We start from the raw sequence: 22,247 nt of genomic DNA, 5'->3' as shown, positions 1-22,247 counted from the left end.
TTCGCATTAGTATTTTGCAGCTGTGACTTATTAAACTGATAGTTCGGTAATTTTCATATCTCTCAACAACTGCTTTCTTTGGGATTGGAATTATTATATTCTTCTTGAAGTCTGAGGGTATTTCGCCTGTCTAATACATCTTGCTCACCAGATGGTAGAGTTTTGTCATGACTGGCTCTCCCAAGGCCATCAGTAGTTCTAATGGAATGTTGTCTACTCCCGGAGCCTTGTTTTGACTCAGGTCTTTCAATGCTCTGTCAAACTCTTCACGCAGTATCTTATCTCCCACTTCGTCTTCATCTACATCCTCTTCCATTTCCATAATATTGTCCTCAAGTACATCGCCCTTGTATAAACCCTCTATATACTTCTTCCACCTTTCTGCCTTCCCTTCTTTGCTTAGAACTGGGTTGCCATCTGAGCTCTTGATATTCATAAAAGAGGTTCTCTTCTCTCCAAAGGTCTCTTTAATTTTCCTGTAGGCAGTATCTATCTTACCCCTAGTGAGACAAGCCTCTACATCCTTACATTTGTCCTCTAGCCATCCCTGCTTAGCAATTTTGCACTTCCTGTCGATCTCATTTTTGAGACGTTTGTATTCCTTTTTGCCTGCTTCATTTACTGCATTTTTATATTTTCTCCTTTCATCAATTAAATTCAATATTTCTTCTGTTACCCAAGGATTTTTATTAGCCCTCGTCTTTTTACCTACTTGATCGTCTGCTGCCTTCACTACTTCATCCCTCAGAGCTACCCATTCTTCTTCTACTGTATTTCTTTCCCCCATTCCTGTCAATTGTCCCTTAATGCTCTCCCTGAAACTCTGTACAACCTTTGGTTCTTTCAGTTTATCCAGGTCCCATCTCCTTAAATTCCCACCTTTTTTCAGTTTCTTCAGTTTCAATCTGCAGTTCATAACCAATAGATTGTGGTCAGAATCCACATCTGCCCCTGGAAATGTCTTACAATTTAAAACCTGGTTCTTAAATCTCTGTCTTACCATTATATAATCTATCTGATACCTTTTAGTATCTCCAGGGTTCTTCCAGGTATACAACCTTCTTTTATGATTCTTGAACCAAGTGTTAGCTATGATTAAGTTATGCTCTGTGCAAAATTCTACAAGGCGGCTTCCTCTTTCATTTCTTCCCCCCAATCCATATTCGCCTACTATGTTTCCTTCTCTCCCTTTTCCTACTGACGAATTCCAGTCACCCATGACTATTAAATTTTCGTCTCCTTTCACTACCTGAATAATTTCTTTTATCTCATCATACATTTCATCTATTTCTTCATCATCTGCAGAGCTAGTTGGCATATAGACTTGTACTACTGTAGTAGGCATGGGCTTTGTGTCAATCTTGGCCACAATAATGCGTTCGCTATGCTGTTTGTAGTAGCTAACCCACACTCCTATTTTTTTATTCATTATTAAACCTACTCCTGCATTACCCCTATTTGATTTTGTATTTATAACCCTGTAATCACCAGACCAAAAGTCTTGTTCCTCCTGCCACCGAACTTCACTAATTCCCACTATATCTAACGTTAGCCTATCCATTTCCCTTTTTAAATTTTCTAACCTACCTGCCCGATTAAGGGATCTGACATTCCACGCTCCCATCGGTAGAACGCCAGTTTTCTTTCTCCTGATAACGACGTCCTCTTGAGTAGTCCCCGCCCGGAGATCCGAATGGGGGACTATTTTACCTCCGGAATATTTTACCCAAGAGGACGCCATCATCATTTAATCATACAGTAAAGCTGCATGTCCTCGGGTAAAAATACGGCCGCAGTTTCCCCTTGCTTTCAGCCGTTCGCAGTACCAGCACAGCAAGGCCGTTTTGGTTAATGTTACAAGGCCAGATCAGTCAATCATCCAGACTGTTGCCCCTGCAACTACTGAAAAGGCTGCTGCCCCTCTTCAGGAACCACATGTTTGTCTGGCCTCTCAACAGATACCCCTCCGTTGTGGTTGCACCTACGGTACGGCCATCTGTATCGCTGAGGCACGCAAGCGCCCCCACCAACGGCAAGGTCCATGGTTAATGGGGGGGAATTCTCTGTAACCCCTAAAAATTGCAAATTTTGCATTACCTGTCTAAAGACCTCTATTTCCACGTTATTTTTTGCTTTATCATTTTTACAAATTTTTTCTGCCTCTACTAATAACACATCTACGTGTACACTATACTCTCTTTCCTACTCGGCAGGAAATAATCATTATGTAGTAAATAATCATTATGTAGTAAATAATCATTATGTAGTAAATAATCATTATGTAGTAAATAATAATTTTACCAGATGGTACAGGGTGTTTCAAAAATGACCGGTATATTTGAAACGGCAATAAAAACTAAACGAGCAGCGATAGAAATACACCGTTTGTTGCAATATGCTTGGGACAACAGTACATTTTCAGGCGGACAAACTTTCGAAATTACAGTGGTTACAATTTTCAACAACAGATGGCGCTGCAAGTGATGTGAAAGATATAGAAGACAACGCAGTCTGTGGGTGCGCCATTCTGTACGTCGTCTTTCTGCTGTAAGCGTGTGCTGTTCACAACATGCAAGTGTGCTGTAGACAACATGGTTTATTCCTTAGAACAGAGGATTTTTCTGGTGTTGGAATTCCACCGCCTAGAACACAGTGTTGTTGCAACAAGACGAAGTTTTCGACGGAGGTTTAATGGAACCAAAGGACCGAAAAGCGATACAATAAAGGATCTGTTTGAAAAATTTCAACGGACTGGGAACGTGACGGATGAACGTGCTGGAAATGTAGGGCGACCGTGTACGGCAACCACAGAGGGCAACGCACAGGTAGTGCAGCAGGTAATCCGACAGCGGCCTCGGGTTTCCGTTCACCGTGTTGCAGCTGCGGTACAAATGACGCCAACGTCCACGTATCGTCTCATGCACCAGAGTTTACACCTCTATCCGTACAAAATTCAAACGCGGCAACCCCTCAGCGCCGCAACCATTGCTGCAAGAGAGAAATTCGCTAACGATATAGTGCACAGGATTGATGACGGCGATATGCATGTGGGCAGCATTTGGTTTACTGACGAAGCTTATTTTTACCTGGACGGCTTCGTCAATAAATAGAACTGGTGCATATGGGGAACCGAAAAGCCCCATGTTGCAGTCCCATCGTCCCTGCATCCTTAAAAAGTACTGGTCTGGGCCGCCATTTCTTCCAAAGGAATCATTGGCCCATTTTTCAGATCCGAAACGATTACTGCATCACGCTATCTGGACATTCTTCGTGAATTTGTGGCGGTACAAACTGCCTTAGACGACACTGCGAACACCTCGTGGTTTATGCAAGATGGTGCCCGGCCACATCGCACGGCCGACGTCTTTAATTTCCTGAATGAATATTTCGATGATCGTGTGATTGCTTTGGGCTATCCGAAACATACAGGAGGCGGCGTGGATTGGCCTCCCTATTCGCCAGACATGAACCCCTGTGACTTCTTTCCGTGGGGACACTTGAAAGACCAGGTGTACCGCCAGAATCCAGAAACAATTGAACAGCTGAAGCAGTACATCTCATCTGCATGTGAAGCCATTCCGCCAGACACGTTGTCAAAGGTTTCGGGTAATTTCATTCAGAGACTACGCCATATTATTGCTACGCATGGTGGATATGTGGAAAATATCGTACTATAGAGTTTCCCAGACCGCAGCGCCATCTGTTGTTGAAAATTGTAACTACTGTAATTTCGAAAGTTTGTCTGCCTGAAAATGTACTGTTGTCCCAAGCATATTGCAACAAATGGTGTATTTCTATCGCTGCTCATTTAGTTTTTATTGCCGTTTCAAATATACCGGTCATTTTTGAAACACCCTGTAAGTCCCCCCTGACCCGGGGTTGTGGGTGACTTTTCTGAACTGTACTCTATTCCCTAAACCTCTCCAGTCATTTTCCTTCACCCCTTTTCCTTCACCCCTTTTCCTTCACCCCTTTTCCTTCACCCCTTTTCCTTCACCCCTTTTCCTTCACCCCTTTTCCTTCACCCCTTTTCCTTCACCCCTTTTCCTTCACCCCTTTTCCTTCACCCCTTTTCCTTCACCCCTTTTCCTTCCCCTTCAACACTTCTGTCAGGAGGAGGAGCCACTGGCTCCAAAATCTTGTAAAAGTTGAATCCTTTTGTGTGTGTGTGTGTGTGTGTGTGTGTGTGTGTGTGTGCCCTTGTTGCTGCTTGGTGAGTAGGTTTTTTTATCTATCCGTTTATATTACATTATCAATAATTGATTATTTTTAGTGTTATATCCAGTCATACAATACCTGCAGACGACGCCAACTACTATTACCCTACGCATGCACCTGCCTCCCACCTTTCACGATCAGTTCCTACACCTGCCACCAATAATGATTCATCATATCACATACATATATTGTTCTTGTAGTTACCAGTCCAGTGAATGAGTGATTTGATGCAGCTCTGTGTGATACTCTGTTTTGTGTAAGTGTTTCTGTATATGCATAATTGCTGTAAATATGAGGGCATACTGGAAAGCAATGTCTCCAAATTTTTTTATGTGAAAACTTATAAAGTTTTTTTTTATAGAAAAAATGTTATTAACATTCTCCATCTTTTTTCTTCGTGTCTACATATTTATTTCTCAAAATAGTCACCCTGGCGACAAACAAGAGGTCAGCTTCCTCATACCATCACTGTAGAATGTTTGACTTTGTTGATTGAGCCAAAATCTCACCTGTGCTTGCACTCTTCGACGTGTTTACACCCTGGGACAACTAGAAAATCTGGGAAAAACCACAGTAATTTTTTCATCTGGGAAAAACTTAAGAATTTTTCATTGTTTTAGTTTCCAGTTAAATTTTTCTAATTTTGACTGGTAAGAACTGATACTTGAACAGTAGCTCACTACTGCAGAATAATACTGCAACAGTAAAAGAGAGAACAACACTAAAATAAAAATTCAGTTGGAAAGAAAATGCGCCATTTACAACAATAAAACTCTGCGCATACAAACATCTGCTAATGGCAATATGTTTCAAAGGCATTAGGATGAAGACTATGACGCTATGTAAAAATAATGTGCTTTTGATGAGCATGATGTCAAACTGTTTACACTTCTAACGGGATGCAGGAAAATATTGCGAATGGTGGTTTGAGAAGCATGACTTTCAAAGAAAATTTTCTTTTTTAAAACTTTGAGGACCAGCCACTTAGAACAATTTTGAGTCCAAATGACCAGCCATTTACACTATTATTTAAAATTTTATTATCACATTTGTGTTGAATATATCTTAAATGGTAACACATGCTAAAAAAGACCAATAATATATGTGACAGCTTAGCTTTTCTTGTAGCTATACTGTATGTATATTAATTTAAACTATTATATCAATGAAAATAATCAATTTTTGAAAATATAATGTAATTGGAAAGATAACAAGTGGCGGCAGGAGAATGCACATAAAAAAGTATTATGTATGCAAGCATTCAGAGCCAGGGGCTCCTTCTTCTGGCAGAAAGGTTGAAGGGGAAGGAAGAGGGGCAAAGGAAAAGAACTGGTGAGGCTTAGGAAAAGGGATAGAGTTCAGGAAAGTCACACAGAACCCGGCGTCAGGGGAGACTTACTGGCTGGGATCAGAAGGAAAGACTTAAAACCCATTAACTTTTCCTATTTGTGTGTTTGCGCTACTTAACACTTTGCCGTCCGCACATCTCGTACAAATGTATTCACTTGGCGCCGGCAGCACTAGTTCGGATTACTTGGTTTGTCGCCGGCCGTTCTTGACATTATCAGGAGATTATAAATTGTTAAGTTTTACTAATCTCGTTGTTACTTCTCTTAAGTTCGCAACCCTGTTCCCCTACTTTCATAAAATGTTGAAGATACACATACGTAAATAAATACAAAATTTGTTTGTTTCATATATTTGTTTATTTGCATTGTCTTTGGTACTTGGTACTTCTCTTTCGTATGATATGCAGCAAAACAGTCTCCAAGATGTAACGCAACTCCACAAGACTTGCACATTAAGTTTGTTGTTCTTCTTTTTTTTTTTTTTTTTTTTTTTTTTTTTTTTTTTTTTTTTTTTTTTTTTTTTTTTTTTTTAAGCATACATGACAGTTTCTTCGTTTTCGTTTATTCATTTCTGAAATAAGTATTAGCTGGTGTGCTGGTGTGTGACTGGAAAGTCTGCCAACCGGATCATGGTGAGACGTACGTGATGTAGTGTCAACCCCCAAGTTTTGCTCAGAAGCAGGTGCATGGTCTTTTATCCATAAATCGGACACCTTCAATAAAAAATCGTGAAGTCGCAGACTCTTGTGGTGTGTATTGAAATATTTCCATGTACAGAATGCATTAAATAATGCGCAATTAAAGACGTACATGCAAACCTTTTTTGACCATTTTATAGTTTTTCTGTATATGGGGTAATAACTCAAATATTGGTCTGCCCGACCCACTCCTTTCATGTATTTGTTGTAGTCTAATACACTTTCAGGTTTCTTTATTGTGTAATTGGTTTTTCTACATTTTCTTTGAGTGTCAGTCAAAGTGGCATTATGTATTGTAGAGATCATTCGTATTGTTTTAGTTTTCGAAGCTCTCCATACCTGTGCGAGTACTTCAGCTTTCCATTGATGACAAGCTACAAACACATTGACTTTTGGGCACTTTAATTTTTCTGGAGATCCTATATTTTGCCATATCATTCCACAAACTTGGATTTTTTTTTTTAATTTTTTAAATAACTTCTCTGCAAGTTCTACACTTTTATAATTATTATGCATGTAGAGGTGATGCCACTTTCCATAAGAAGGTGTCAATAGTTCCATCACTGTTTTTGCTAAAGGCTGTCCAATTCTGCGATATCCTCGATGCTCTGTGTATCTTCGGTAAATATGTTTGGACCGGTATCTTTTGGAAATATGATTGGACCGGGAGATCCTTGAAATTTATTATTGGTCCTCGGTAAATCAAAGTCTGATCACTGTGCACTGTCGTCGTCTTCTGATTCATCTGAATCAGTTGGTAACCGTAGTATTCGCCGAATTCTTCTTGGACGTATTTCACTATCTTCCAATGATTCTGCTTCACTTTCATTTTTTCGATATTCAATGTCTTCTTCGCACATGTCCAAGTCGTCCGACAAAACATCCGTGTATTCATCGTAATCACCTGTTTCATCTGCCATGATGAAAAGGCACATGCTTGTTGATGTGTGTAACTTATTGTTACCTGTACAAAACACCAACAGAATGCAAAAGATACTAAAGTGCTGTCGCTGACCACTGCGCGATACAATGCTCACGACACCACTGTGGTGTCGCCAGCCATTGGCCACTATTTCGCGCACGAAACCACTGTAGTGTTGCCAGACGACATATTGTTAATAGTGATGACTACATCACATGTCCTATGCTCTGAATATCTGATGTAATTAACTGGTGAGATCATGTGACATGAGCTATGAGTGGATGGCAGAAGCACATCATTTCCTCCGAGAAATCTGTGTGTGTTCTTTTTAACCATTCTCATTCCATTTTAAACTTTCCTGAGTTGGGGATGAGGGACACTCTCCTTACTTTTATTGATGCATTGAGGTTTCTGGGCCTCATATTTAACCCTAAGCTTACGTGGTTACCACATCTTAAGGACCTGAAAAAATGCTAACTTAAAGCTTTAAGTATTTTAAAATGTCTTAGCCACAGTGCATGAGGAGCAGACAGGACTTGTCTCCTCCAGTTTTATAGGGCATTTGTGCAATCTTGGCTTGATTGTGGGTGCATGGTGTATGGGTCTGCGAGACCCTCTTATTGAGGGATGTTGGACATGGTGCACCATGAAGGGATTCGGTTGGCCACTGGGGCATTCAGAACAAGCCCCATACCAATCCTCTGTGCAGAGGCTGGTGAAGCACCACTTCACGTCAGGCAACGGTTACTTAAGGTGCACTATATGTATAAAACACTGTCCACACCATACATACCGACTACCATACCATTGTTCATCTCCCTGGAAAGGCTTTTTCGTAACCGGCGACAGGCAGTGAGGCCATAGGGGATTCGTGCACAGGCTTGGCTGCTAGAGATAAGTGTGGATGATCTTCTTGTTTTACATCGCAGTGGGAGCGGGTTTCCACATTGGCTTCACCGGAAGCCCAGATTTATTTTAGACTTGACGAATTTTAAGATTTTACATTTCAATCTCTGTTCTTCAAGATTTTAGATATGTATCACAGTTTCACAGTGGTGTACACTGATGGCTCCAAACAAAGGAATTCCCTTGGCTGCTCTGTAATGTTCTCTGACTGTGTCACCAGGATTCGCCTTCATGATGGGTATACTATTTTCTCAGCAGAGCTTCACATGAACCTAAAAGCACTGGAACAGGTGCATCGTATTTGGGGCAAACTGTTTCTCATTTGCTCATATTTGGGGCAAACTGTTTCTCATTTGCTCAGATTCCCTTAGTGCCTTACAAATGTTACAGAATCTGTACCCAGCTGAGGAGTTGGTCTGGCTGATATATGACCAACTGTACTTGCTCCAATGGCAGGGTAAGCAGGTGTCATTTTGCTGTGTGCCAGGTCATGTAGGGATATGGGGAAGTGAACAGGCTGATCGGCCGGCCAAGGAGGCCTGTAGAGGACAGGACGTGGCACAGTGTCCTGTTCCCTTGCAGGCTATTGTTTCTGCACTACACAGAAAGTGCATGCAGTTGTCGGATGAGGAATGGCTGGCAGTGACGGCCAATAAGCTGCAGTTGGTGAAGTCAACAGCCCGGCCATGGCGTACCTCCTGCCAGTTGCTCAGGTGGGATGAAGGGACTTCACGTGTCTTAGAATTGGGCACTGCCATCTCACACATAGCTTTTTACTACGGCAAGAGGATCCCCTGTTTTGTGATGCTTGTGTCGTGCACATCCCTATCTGCCATATTTTAATGGAGAGCATTTTATATTGTGATGCAAGGGCAGAAGCAAATATTGGTAGGGATCTGCCATCTATTTTAGCCAATGATGAGACTAGTGGGACTAAGGTTTTAAAGTTTTTTGATGTGTTTGGACTCTGGCCTAAAATTTTAGGCTGGACATTTTAGTGTGTTGCAGAGTGACTGGCTTCTCCTTTTTCTATTCTTGTGCTCAGCCAGCCATGTCCATCTGCTATATTGTTTTAGCTCCTTATACCACTTTCTTCCTGTGTTGTTGATGTTTTATCACTGAGGCAATACTTTGTTCCATAGTTCTGTATGGGTATGCAAAGTTTTCCAACTATGTCCAGAAGCGCATCTTGTAATGCAGTCTCGATTTCAGTGTTTCTGCAGCTACTCTGCTGCATTTGGTGGCGTTGGTATTTATACTTCCACAATACGAAAATGTGTAGTGTACATGTTGCCATACATGAAAGACCTTTTCCTGAAGTGCCAGAAAGTTCTACATTGGTTTATAAAACTTTCTACCACTGAAAGGATTGACAAATTTTACAGCTTGGAGAGAAGTATATGATCACTTAACATGGAAAAAATATATTTTCACCTGGGAAATCGGGTTTTTATTTGTTTAAATATTTTTTGTCCATGTATACACCCTGACTGCTTCATCACTACCAAAGTAAAATCCCCAAAGGTGTTCTTTAAGTTTTGAAAACAGATTCAAAACATAGGAGGCCATGTCAGTGCTGCGCAGAACATGCTCATTCACAGTGAATGCAAGGAGTTGGATTGTTACAGATGTTGCAATGCTTGTATGTGGTCTGGCATTGTCATGCTGAAGGGAGAGGGTGCTCCATGTGTGAACACTCTCTTCAAGTTTGAAACTCGATTTTTCACACACCAACATAGTTATGCTACACACAGCAGTAAGGAGCCCACCAGCAGAAGAAGGCTGCAGATATGTAGGCATGAGGAATAAAGCCATAGAATGTTAGTAATGTTTGTTTTATTTAAAAAGCTTTGAGGCTTTTCAGATAAAAAATTCAGAGGCGTTACTTTCTGGGATGCCCTCATACATTCAGTTGAACCTGCATATCGCATTCAAGACTGTATCTCACTGAACAGTTTCTACCGCACACACTTCACTCCATCAGCAAATTAACCATTTCTTAATGGGCCAGGAATCTGCTATCAATCTATCTGGTGTTCTCCGCAATTGAATTCAGTACCTCTTCATTAGTTACTCAATCATCTATTTAATTTCCATTCTTCTGTAGCACTATATTTTAGAAACATTGGTTCTCTTCCCATATGTGTAATTTTTTTGCTCCCATGTTACTTCCACTTTTGAAATAAATGAAAGCTGGAAAAATGACTGGTGTTGATGAAATAACTGGAGAAATAATCAGAGCCAATGGAGTTGCTGAAAAACAATGGATCTGCAGACTCTTTTATAAGATGTGGAAAGAAAGAAAGATGCCTGCTGATTGAAAAACGGGTATTGTAATCCCAACTATCAAGAAAGGTGATGGAAAGAAATTTTGAAGCTGTAGCTTAAGACCTTTAACATCTCAAGTTATTGAACTTTATGAAAGAATTGTAGAATGTAAGATTAGCCACATCAATGAAGAAATTCTCTTGGAAGAACAGTTTGGATTCAGAAAAGGAAAGATCAACAACTTATTTAATTTTTGCTTTCTTCCAGTAAATGGAAAAATACTATGAACCCAATTGTGACCTATGGTTACCCTTTCTGGATATGAAGAAAACATTTGATGATGTGAACAGGGAAAAGGTGTGGGAAACACGGAAGAAAATTGGAATACAGGTTGACATGTTACATGGCATAAAAAAATTTGTATAAAGATAGCCACAATAAAGTCAAAACACCGGTAGGAATGACCGAAACCTTTGGCACAAAATCTGGGTTTAAGCAAGATTGTGTCCATCTCCTTTTCATTACTGTAGTGAATGAACTCCAGGGAAAATACACTGAACCATTGGAGATGAAAAAATGAAATCCATGTTGTTTGTTAATGATGTATAGCTGTTGGCCAAATCAAAAAAAGATCTTCAAGATCAAATAAACACCTGGGCAGAAGCTCCTGAAGTGTATGGTCTCATTTTCAGATAGGAGATAAGTTAGGTATATGAGCAACTAAGGAGAAATGTCAAAATGGAAGATAAAGACCTAGTAAGGAACAAGAAAGTAACATTAAAATGTAAAGAGTCATCTGTGAAGCCTATTACATGCCCATTTTGAAGTATGATTGTGAAACATGGGCCTTGAGAAGTAAAGTCATAATCAGAATTCAGGCATAATCAGAATTTGTTCGTAGTATGGTCAGAAAGACACAGAGGGATGTAATCCAGTTGAAATGGAATGAACAATGTGATGCATGGATGCTAAGAGGCTACCAAGACTAATGTATGATTTGAAACTCAGAGAGAAAACAGCAAGATTCAGGTATAAGGATATGGTGGAAATATGACATCCAGCAGAGGAAGCATGCTCGGGACAGCACTGAAGAGGGAGAGAACTTACAGGACTGCAGTTTGTGGAGAAGCCTCGCTTGCCCATCCATCTAATAAGATGGAATGACATAGTGTATGGTGGTGGTGGTGGGGAGGTCACTGCCCTCCTCTAGAACTGGACTACTACTACTACTACTACTACTACTACTACTTCTACTTCTTCTACTTCTGAGTTATGGTAGCAACTACTTTTTTTATGGAGTTACGTACTTAAGGCACATGAGAGCTCTTGGACAGACAGGTATCATGATATGGCAGATGTTGAAGTTTACAGTGAAATTCTTTCACTAAGAAAATGTACAATTTACTGAACTTCAGCAATTGGTCTGATGTAAAATATTTTAGAGTAAATATCACATTGGGGTAAAAAGGCCCTGTTTCTCTCTTTGTATTGTCACTTACTTGCAATTCATGTATGATGCAGGCATGCTCAGCAACTCGTGCTACGAGGAGACACTGCTTCAGGCGACATCTCGCCTGCTGAGCTCAGACTTACACCAGCAGCTCGCCAAGCATCTGGCAGCAGCCAACAGGGGCATGACACCACGCCTCTCCACCTGCAGCATGTGTCGCCAGATGATTACACATCTTAGGGATAATGAATCTGTAGTTCTTTTCAGGTAATTGAGTTCACACTTTTCTGGAGTGTGCACATGCCCTTGTGCAGAATTAATAACTGTTGCATGAATAATTTCAGTGATGGTGTATGTAGCATTTAAATTAAACAGAAATTAATAAATCATGATTATTGATATCTACATTGGTCGTTATTCAACGAAGACTGCTGAAATTATATTATTACTGTGACATATTTGAAGCTGTGACATCATCATCAGGCAAAAATGCAAATTCAAAAATATTTAATTTCAGTAATCACAAATTTTAATGTAATATTTTTAAGTCTCAGTGTGCTTTGTTGGCTGCCTGCAGAAAAAGATAAGTATAATGTGTGGGAGAGTGTTCATTTTGTTTTCTGGTCTGTCGTTATCATGAAAATGATGTGTTATACTTCTCTATCTCCACCAGAAATCCGTAACTCATATTGAGTCTAAGAAAGTGCTGTATAAAGCTCATCATGTGTTAAGTGTTTTTGTAATGTTTCAAGTGTGATGTAAACTTTCTAAGACAGATGTACTTTTTGAAAGTGACATTGCATCTCACTATTAAAATTCAGTTAAACTGTTGCAGTATCTGAAGATTTGTGGCAAGCTTCTGCACCAAGTTGATGTTTTTAATTGTATTGCAATGTCTTTTACGCATATGAAAATGACAATTCCTTTTGGAAATTCATAAATTTAAAAAGAACGATGTATGCTTATATTGAGAATGTGCAGTGTCCAGTATGGCAAATATATGCATAGAAAATAGGTAAAGGTAGTTCTGTTAAGTTTTGTATCCTTGGGTTCCTTCTTTGTGCCACAAAAGAGAAAATAGCCACTGGGTGCTGGCTAGGGTAGCAGGTCACTTAGAACCTGTGTTAAGATAGGTCACACATTGCCTGAAGAAGCAAAGGTGATGGAGAGAAAAAGAACATATATTTCAATATTTTCTGAGCCAGTGCTATACTATATATGGCCTGACTAATGGAAAGTTCAATGATGCAGTTTAAAAATTTAGTTGTTAGTTTCTTATATTGTTATGTTGCAGGTGTGGTCATGCCTACCATTCAGACTGTATGAAGGATCCCCCTCATTGTTATGTGTGCAGATGGGGCAGAATGCCAGCACCTCTATCAATAAATGATCCTCAGGTAAGTTATAAAGTTTATATGTAGCTTCTCCTGGGAAGACAATTATGTAAGGAGAATAGTTTACAACTGCTATTGAGGTAACTGAAGACAAATTGGTAGTTCTCAGACAGACATCTTGTTGTGTTGTCTCTGTCTTATATTTCAGCAAAAACAGTCAATTATTGACAAAAAATTTTATTGGATAGATACAAAATCTACTCATCAAGCGGTGACAAAACACCCACAAAAAGACTATTGTGATTGGCAAGCTTTCGGAACCAGTGGCTCCTCCTCCTGGCAGAAGGGTTGAAGTGGACTTCCTTCACCTTCAACCCTTCTAGCCGAAGAAGAAGCCACTGGCTCCAAAAGCCTGCCAGTCACAACAGTCTTTTATGTATGTGTTCTGCTGCCGCTTCCTGATCCTATCTTAAATTTCAATAGATGTAAGTTCATCATATAACTTCATATAGCTTTTCATATCTGCTCTTTATTTCTGTTAATGTAATTGAGAATTTATTCATGAAATGTAAACATTTGTCAAACATTAAGTACTTCTTTTGCATGGCAGCCATTCTCCACAGTTGCAATGCCATGCAGCTTTTTTAAAAAAGTTGCTTTAAAACAAAGAAATATGTCATCTTAATATAATTGTTATCCCTTTCATTTGTTTTAAATGTGAGTTTCTACTGCGTATTTCTTTATGAAAATATGTTATAACTACTTTAATTATGTTACTTAAAAGAAATGTAAGTAACATTATTATGTAAGAAAGGGAATACCAATCATTCTGTTTGCTGCCTTTTTATTGTTATTTTTTTAAATACATAGCAGTCACTAGAGTTGCCAGAGGAGTTATTGTTTGTTTTCTACTTTCAGGGAAATTCATCATCGTCATCAAGTGCAGCAACCTCTCCTCATTCACAAGAACTTCTGATACAGAGCCCAAAGTTCCCCCTTCAATTATCCCCACCACCCCCTCGAGATCTTGAGGGTATTTTTTGAAACTGTAATCAAGAAGAAAACAAAGATTATACCAAAGACTGTTGTATGTACATTCCATTGAATGTTTAATTTATAAATATATTAAGATTGTTAAAAACAGTTATTCAGATTGTTTTATTCTTGTACCAATTGTTTATGCAATAGAATGACACCATATTTCCAACACGGCATGACTAGTTAACTAATCAGGCTACCATTAGGAGAAAGAGTGTGAAGGTGGTCACTTTCTGCACAACTTAACAAATCAGGATGTGGCTCCAGTACCATTGTACTCACAGAGTCACAGACAACAGCTCAGTCAACAGCATTACTATTGGGGGTATCAGTTAATGCTATCATGCTGATAATACACTGGTGTCCAAAATTAAAGCAACAAATGGAAATTTTGCAAGGTTGCATTTATTTTGCCTCAAAACAGTATAAACAGGTGGTAGTAAAGTAGAAATGATGCAAAGAACACAGAATGTAACCAACTGCAACATGCATAATGATAGACAAAAATGTTCTTCATTTTTTTCCCAACTTAATGGATTTGCACACACATTCTGACAACTTGTTAATGTGCTCAGTATGGGGTGTGATCATCTCTGGCACGAATACAGGCCTGACAACAAGGGGACATGCTGTGAGTGATGTCATCGATCTCATGTGAAGGCAATAATGCCCGTTCTTGCTGCTGAGCTGCTCATAAGTCTTGGAAAGTGGTTAGTGGATGGTAACATGATGCAACCTGTCTCCCTAGTGCATCCCAGACATGCTCCGTGGGACTCAAATCGGGAGAGTGAGCAGGCTACCCTGTGTGTGCAATATCTTCTGTTTCCAAAAAAGACATCAACCACACATGCTCCATAAGGCCAAGCATTATCATCCATCAATACAAAGTCTGGGCCCACAGCATCTCACAACAGCCACGTGTGAGATCTCAAGATCTCATGGTACCTAACAGCAGTCAAATCTTGCCGATTCAGCGGTACAATTTCGTGAAGAGGTGTTCAAGTAGTCGACAGAATCCCTGCCCACACCATTAGGTATCCTCGATATTGGTATTTTTCCACAATGTTTGGGTCCCAAAATCATATGTGAATCTCTTGAGAATCCAACTCCAGACCAAATCAGAACTCGTCTGCGAAAAGAGCATTGGACCACAGTTCTACTGTCCAGGAGGCATGTTGGCATCTCCACTATAGATCTTCCCTTCTGTGAAGAGACACCAGACGCAAACAGGCAGCAGGTCTCCAACAATAAAGGCCACTCTGCTGAAACCTTCGGTACACCATTTGCCTCAATACAGCATGTCCAGGGGACGCTGCAAGGTCAGGTGCCAGTTGCAATGCAGTAGTAAGGCGGTACTGTCATACCCTTACAGACAAATAACGGTCCACTCTTTGTGATGTCACATGTGGTCACCCTGTCCTGGTCTCCAGGATACAGTTTCGGTCTCTATAAACTGTCGCCACATCCAAGAAACAGAATGATACACAATAAACCGTCGGGCCACACCGGTTTGCGACACTCTTGCTTCCATTCTTCCTATGGCCCTCCTCAGCAGAGAGTCTGTAGGCATCTTCTCTGTGCCATACTGCACTGTCTGTCTCTGTGTACATAGCAATTATGGATGTGAAACTACCCTGCAAACACTACCCTGCTTGATAGGTGCTGTTGCGTCATTGCTCGCGTTGCTGCCCGTTGATCGGAATGTTGTCTCCTGTGCAGAGCATGATAGTAATGACATCTGTTGACAGTTTGTACGATTATATAATGAATTAGACACAGGATGGGGAAATGGCAGTTTGTTGCTTTAAGTTTGGACACCAGTGTATATGTTGCAGAAATAACCAAATACTAGTTTACCAATATAAGGAAAAGATAGATTGTTATTTCCCAGAAAGATGACACATTAAGTTGCAGACAGGCAAAACTGAAAATAACTTGCACAGTAGGTTCCTGCCACAGCCTTCATCAGAGAAGTAAACACACACTCTCATATTCATTCACACAACAAAGCACACCTCATACACACGACTGTCTCCAGCAGGTAGCGCTGGAATACATATAGTAATAGTTTATGCGTGTTTTTTAACTGGACTAAATGCACATAAAAGCAGTATACATCTTGAGGTGTACCTCAAATTTGTATTTGTGTTCAATAATTCTGCCAATAAATGACAAAATCATAAAAGTTTATCATCAAAATGACACTGATTGAAACAGAGTTTGTTGTCTGCATAGATTGTTTTATTTATTTTTGAATGGCAGCTTGTAGTTAATGGCCTCAGACTTGATGGTGTCTGTTGCAGGAGTAGATATTGCAAATGGGTTGGGCAGATTACTCCTGTAGCCAACACAATTACATCTGAGGACAGTTCAAGTGGAACAGAAATTGTCCATTCAAAAAAAGGGACAAGGTAGATGAACAGCAAAGTATGTTTTAAAACAAATGATAGCAGATTTTCTCCAAAGACAGTGTGTCGATTTCTAACACCAACTGATCTAAGCAATAAAGATAGAACATTACATTTATTTCAATAATTTCTAATGTTATATAGATCTAGCTGCACAGTGTATAATATGAAGAGCTACTATAAGTTTATTAAGTGTTTAATGGTTTCTCCTCAATTTTAATCTTTCAAGAAATACACAACTGCAACAAGTTCAGTATATTGTTGCATATTATAACAATGTGTGGCTATTAAATATCTGTGGAGCACCCTCATTGTGGTTTTCATTTGTTGTTAACCATGGACTGAATGTAGGATTTTTTACTGACAGCGAACATTTACTATTACTTCAAAGTGAATCTGAATGTAAATTGGTGTACCAAGCAATTGCTACTCGAAATTATGGATTGGTCCAGTTCCATCATTTGTATCATAAGGACAAAGTTATTTAACAACAAAAATTGTATAAATTGGAATGACTAAGTACAACAATTATGCAGTTTTAATAACAAAATACACTCCTGGAAATTGAAATAAGAACACCGTGAATTCATTGTCCCAGGAAGGGGAAACTTTATTGACACATTCCTGGGGTCAGATACATCACATGATCACACTGACAGAACCACAGGCACATAGACAGAGGCAACAGAGCATGCACAATGTCAGCACTAGTACAGTGTATATCCACCTTTCGCAGCAATGCAGGCTGCTATTCTCCCATGGAGACGATCGTAGAGATGCTGGATGTAGTCCTGTGGAACGGCTTGCCATGCCATTTCCACCTGGCGCCTCAGTTGGACCAGCGTTCGTGCTGGACGTGCAGACCGCGTGAGACGACGCTTCATCCAGTCCCAAACATGCTCAATGGGGGACAGATCCGGAGATCTTGCTGGCCAGGGTAGTTGACTTACACCTTCTAGAGCACGTTGGGTGGCACGGGATACATGCGGACGTTCATTGTCCTGTTGGAACAGCAAGTTCCCTTGCCGGTCTAGGAATGGTAGAACGATGGGTTCGATGACGGTTTGGATGTACCGTGCACTATTCAGTGTCCCCTCGACGATCACCAGTGGTGTACGGCCAGTGTAGGAGATCGCTCCCCACACCATGATGCCGGGTGTTGGCCCTGTGTGCCTCGGTCGTATGCAGTCCTGATTGTGGCGCTCACCTGCACAGCGCCAAACACGCATACGACCATCATTGGCACCAAGGCAGAAGCGACTCTCATCGCTGAAGACGACACGTCTCCATTGGTCCCTCCATTCACGCCTGTCGCGACACCACTGGAGGCGGGCTGCACGATGTTGGGGTGTGAGCGGAAGACGGCCTAACGGTGTGCGGGACCGTAGCCCAGCTTCATGGAGACGGTTGCGAATGGTCCTCGCCGATACCCCAGGAGCAACAGTGTCCCTAATTTGCTGGGAAGTGGCGGTGCGGTCCCCTACGGCACTGCGTAGGATCCTACGGTCTTGGCGTGCATCCGTGCGTCGCTGCGATCCGGTCCCAGGTCGACGGGCACGTGCACCTTCCGCCGACCATTGGCGACAACATCGATGTACTGTGGAGACCTCACGCCCCACGTGTTGAGCAATTCGGCGGTATGTCCACCTGGCCTCCCGCATGCCCACTATACGCCCTCGCTCAAAGTCCGTCAACTGCACATACGGTTCACGTCCACGCTGTTGCGGCATGCTACCAGTGTTAAAGACTGCGATGGAGCTCCGTATGCCACGGCAAACTGGCTGACACTGACGGCGGCGGTGCACAAATGCTGCGCAGCTAGCGCCATTCGACGGCCAACACCGCGGTTCCTGGTGTGTCCGCTGTGCCGTGCGTGTGATCATTGCTTGTACAGCCCTCTCGCAGTGTCCGGAGCAAGTATGGTGGGTCTGACACACCGGTGTCAATGTGTTCTTTTTTCCATTTCCAGGAGTGTAGAAACAGGCTATGTGATTGTTCACAAAATTGTATCTATACTAGCAAGGTGAGTGAAGTTCACGAAATTAATCCAAAGCTTAGACCAGAGATCATTTTACAGTTCGTTGGTTACCAGATAGAATAAACAAGACATTTTGATGCAATTAGATATGAACACAAATAAGACCATATTTACAAAGTCCTTTCCCAGAAAGATGACACATTAAGTTGCAGACAGGCAAAACTAAAAAAAACTTGCACAGTAGCTTCCAGCCGCAGCCTTCATCAGAGAAGTAAACACACACTCCCATATTCATTCACACACTCTGTTCACAAGGGTAATAATGTTAGGTGGCTGGAGCCTGTTGAGGTCCTGAAGTCCATTCTTCAGTGAAGGGGCTGCCTGCTGCATGCGTACCTGTGAATGAATGGTGGTTGTCGTAACTGTCATAATGGTGGCACTGCAATATTTACAGCACCGCACTTCCAATTCCACAAATTTCTACTGTCAGTAATTTCAAGTATGAGAATTTCTCATCAATGTCCAGATTCCCAGCAACATGAAGGAATGTGTTTTTAATCTGGAGAATAGTCAAGGCAGGTATGTGTTGCACCTGTTGGCACATTGAGTACACTCTCGAGATTGAATCAGCCATAAAATTATCTGCTGTTATCACTGTACTTATATTAACTGTTTTTAACCCATTCAACTATGGTGATGGCTGTAGCTATCACAACAGTATTGCACTACAGTGATGGATGCTGCATTGTAGACAAGAATCATGTTTTGTCTGCTTTGTATAATATTATGATGGCAATACTGTTAGATGGCACAACTTGTATATTTGTGAAGCTGGACCCACAATCTGAGCTTACAGGTGTTGAGCCTGCATTTCAAGAACTCAATAAGTGACAGCATGCCTAACCTACGTGAACAAACAGCCACACAATTCAGTGTTTGTTGAAAGAAAGTGATTTTAATGATTCAGGCAGTGGTGAAGGGTATATAACACCATGCAAATTACACATCAAGAAACAATGAAAATAAAACATTTTCATTGACCAGGAAACTGAATGCAGACTGTTCAAAGGTAAAGTGGTGTGATGATATTTGGTTTGTGGAGCACTCAACTGTATGGTCATCAGTGCCCAGAATGACTGGAAGTGGGACAATGTAGTGAATAAATCAAGAAATGGTACTGTCAGAGTGACATTTGAATTAGAGACTACTGTTCCACAATGTGTGAGACAAAAACTACAAAGCTTCAAGTCATAACGAATTTCTAACAATATCATTTTCAACTTGATGAAAAGAGTAACAAACTGTTACTCAGCAACTAACAGTGAGAGCATTGTCGGTTTCCTGTAACAGTGAATGAACTGAAGTTGCAAATTGCTATCTGTAGCCTTGTCATAGGCAAGGAAACGTTACATTCTGAATAGCTGGTTAACACTCTCAGCACCAAGCCTGTAGGTTCTACTGGATGCCCACCCTTTCAAAAGTGTCAAGCCTGAATTTTGTTGCGTAAAAAGTGCTGTGTGTTGATTTTGCTTTGATGACTATCAATATACACTGTTTATACTGTTAGTTACATGGATAGATGGCATGAATGTGTGTGTTGTTTTTGCGGTATTTTGTTTGATACGAGTCATTGTTTTCACCTGCAGATAGAGCTTATTATTGGTATTCTGTGTAAGAGAAATGGCACGCTGTGGTTTAACCCATGAAGAAAATGTCAATTTGCTATATTCTAGAAACTTTGTCAACGCTCTGAATAGTGAAGGATGATGATTTGGACTACTCAGGTCTTTAAAGGTATGTCTTTCAGTAAAATTCTATAAAATTGTGTATTTACAGTGTTTAGCAAAAGCAGATAAACACCATGCATAAGTTTAAGGAATTTTAGTTTTTATATCTCCTCCCATTTTTTAGTTGAAGAATCAGTTGAAAGCAGTTCTTCAGAAAGCTACAGTAGTGATAATGACATTATATACAGTGCTGCTGTTCCTTCCAAGACAGCCACCGAGCTGAGAGGATGCACAGCAGAGCAGCAGCAGCTCTTGTGTGATAAGCTGTAAATTAATTTAGTCTTTGTGTTTTGTTCATGTGTGTCTGCAAAGAAGTGAACTGTATGTGTGTATTTTACTGTATAGACTAGGGGTTAGAAAATTAATCACAGTTTTTGTTGTTGCATAAGTTTTGTGAATATACTTGTGTAGGGCGGCTCCCTAGTGTAAATTTTCTGTGTAGAGAAAGCTATTTCTGTTTAATAGCTTGCGGTCTCAGAGTACAGTGAGAAATATGCACACTAACTCTTAGTGTTACTTTATTCTTCTTTGGTATATTTTCAAACTCAGTAGCGCCATTTGATGCCTTATATCTATTTTATACACACTACGGATGGTTAGGTACTGTGCTTGTTGTGAGCGGACACAAGGAGAGTTGGCTGCTGTCCGTAAACAGCTGAAAGCTGCGTTAGCTATCGTTGACAAGCTTCTAGCTAATGCTCGAAGTTTCAGTGGCGTCGGGGTGCCAGTGATGAGACCTGCAACACCTTTAGTGCCACTGGAATCTGCTGGTGACCCGGATGTTGCTGCAGCTTCCGATACACAACATCTGACAGGTCTGTCCTCACTCCAGACTGGATCGCAGACAGTGGTTGGTTCACGCGTCATAGGGCAGAAGGCGAAAGGAGGAAGAGGCTGTGTGGCTGGCTCCCTATGTCTTAGCAGCAGATACGAGGTGCTTCCTAGTTTTGATGATAACTCTGAGCCAGCGCGAGATGCCTCTCCTGTTGGGCCAGCGGTCAATTTTCCTGCCCAGTCCGGAAAAGTACAGAGGGTGGGTATGCTAGTCATTGGGAGCTCCAATATTACGCGGGTGATGGAGCCCCTCAGAGAGATAGCAGGCAAACTGAGAAAGAATTCCAGTGTGCATTCGGTATGTTTGCTGCAAGGTCTCACCCATTGTGTGGAGGAGGCCTCGCCGGCACCTGTCGAGCACACTGGGTGCAACCGGCTGCATCAAGTGGCACATGTCAGCGTGAATGATGCCTGCCGCTCAGATCCTGAGGCTATCCTTCCCTCCTTTCAGCAGCTGGCAGATTTGGTGAAGGCAGTTAGCAATGCACACGGGGTACAGGCTATTTGTAGCATTATACCCAGGGCTGATTACAGTCCTCTGGTTTGGAGCAGAGTGGAAGATCTAAACCAGAGGCTCAGACAGCTCTGCGACGGTATCTGATGCGAATTTCTCTACCTCCGCTATCGGGTGCAGAACTGTAGGTTCGTCTTAACAGATCAGGCATGCGCTACATGCAGGAAAGGGCTACTAGGGTAGCAGAGTACGTGTGGCATGCGCATGGGGCTTTTTTAGGTCAGAGGACCCCTCCCTTGAGAGTAAACTCGATTTGCCTGTTAAATCACCCACAGCGACCTCGGAGAATCTTCGTCCTTGTAAATCAGAGACAGAAAAGATAAATATGATTTTAGTAAACTAGAGCATCCAAGGAAAGGTCGCAGAATTAGTATCGCTTACTGAAGGATATAATGCACAGATAGTATTGGGAACAGAGAGCTGGTTGAAGCCAGATGTCAATGGCAATGAAATCCTAAGTTCAGACTGGAATGTTTATCGTAAGGATAGGTTAGTTGCCAATGGTGGCGGTGTGTTAAGTGCAGTAAAAAATTCAATAAAGTC

General features: G+C 41.2%; 1 protein-coding gene across 1 annotated transcript in view; it reads left to right on the top strand.

The window, feature by feature from the left end:
* Positions 1–14,292, top strand: part of LOC126473829 (vacuolar protein sorting-associated protein 8 homolog) — a 201,659-nt gene extending 187,367 nt beyond the window's left edge. Inside the window, exons 21-23 of the mRNA XM_050101150.1 lie at positions 11,883–12,078; positions 13,106–13,208; positions 14,064–14,292. Coding sequence (XP_049957107.1) covers positions 11,883–12,078; positions 13,106–13,208; positions 14,064–14,189 — 425 coding nt within the window. The 3' untranslated portion in view covers positions 14,190–14,292. The remainder of the gene's footprint in view (positions 1–11,882; positions 12,079–13,105; positions 13,209–14,063) is intronic.
* Positions 14,293–22,247: the final 7,955 nt, after the last annotated feature.

This window comes from Schistocerca serialis, chromosome 4 (assembly GCF_023864345.2).
Source record: "Schistocerca serialis cubense isolate TAMUIC-IGC-003099 chromosome 4, iqSchSeri2.2, whole genome shotgun sequence".
Taxonomy (NCBI): Eukaryota; Metazoa; Arthropoda; class Insecta; order Orthoptera; family Acrididae; genus Schistocerca; species Schistocerca serialis.
Note: the sequence above shows the minus strand (reverse complement) of the source record. Positions and strands in the feature narration are given on the sequence as shown.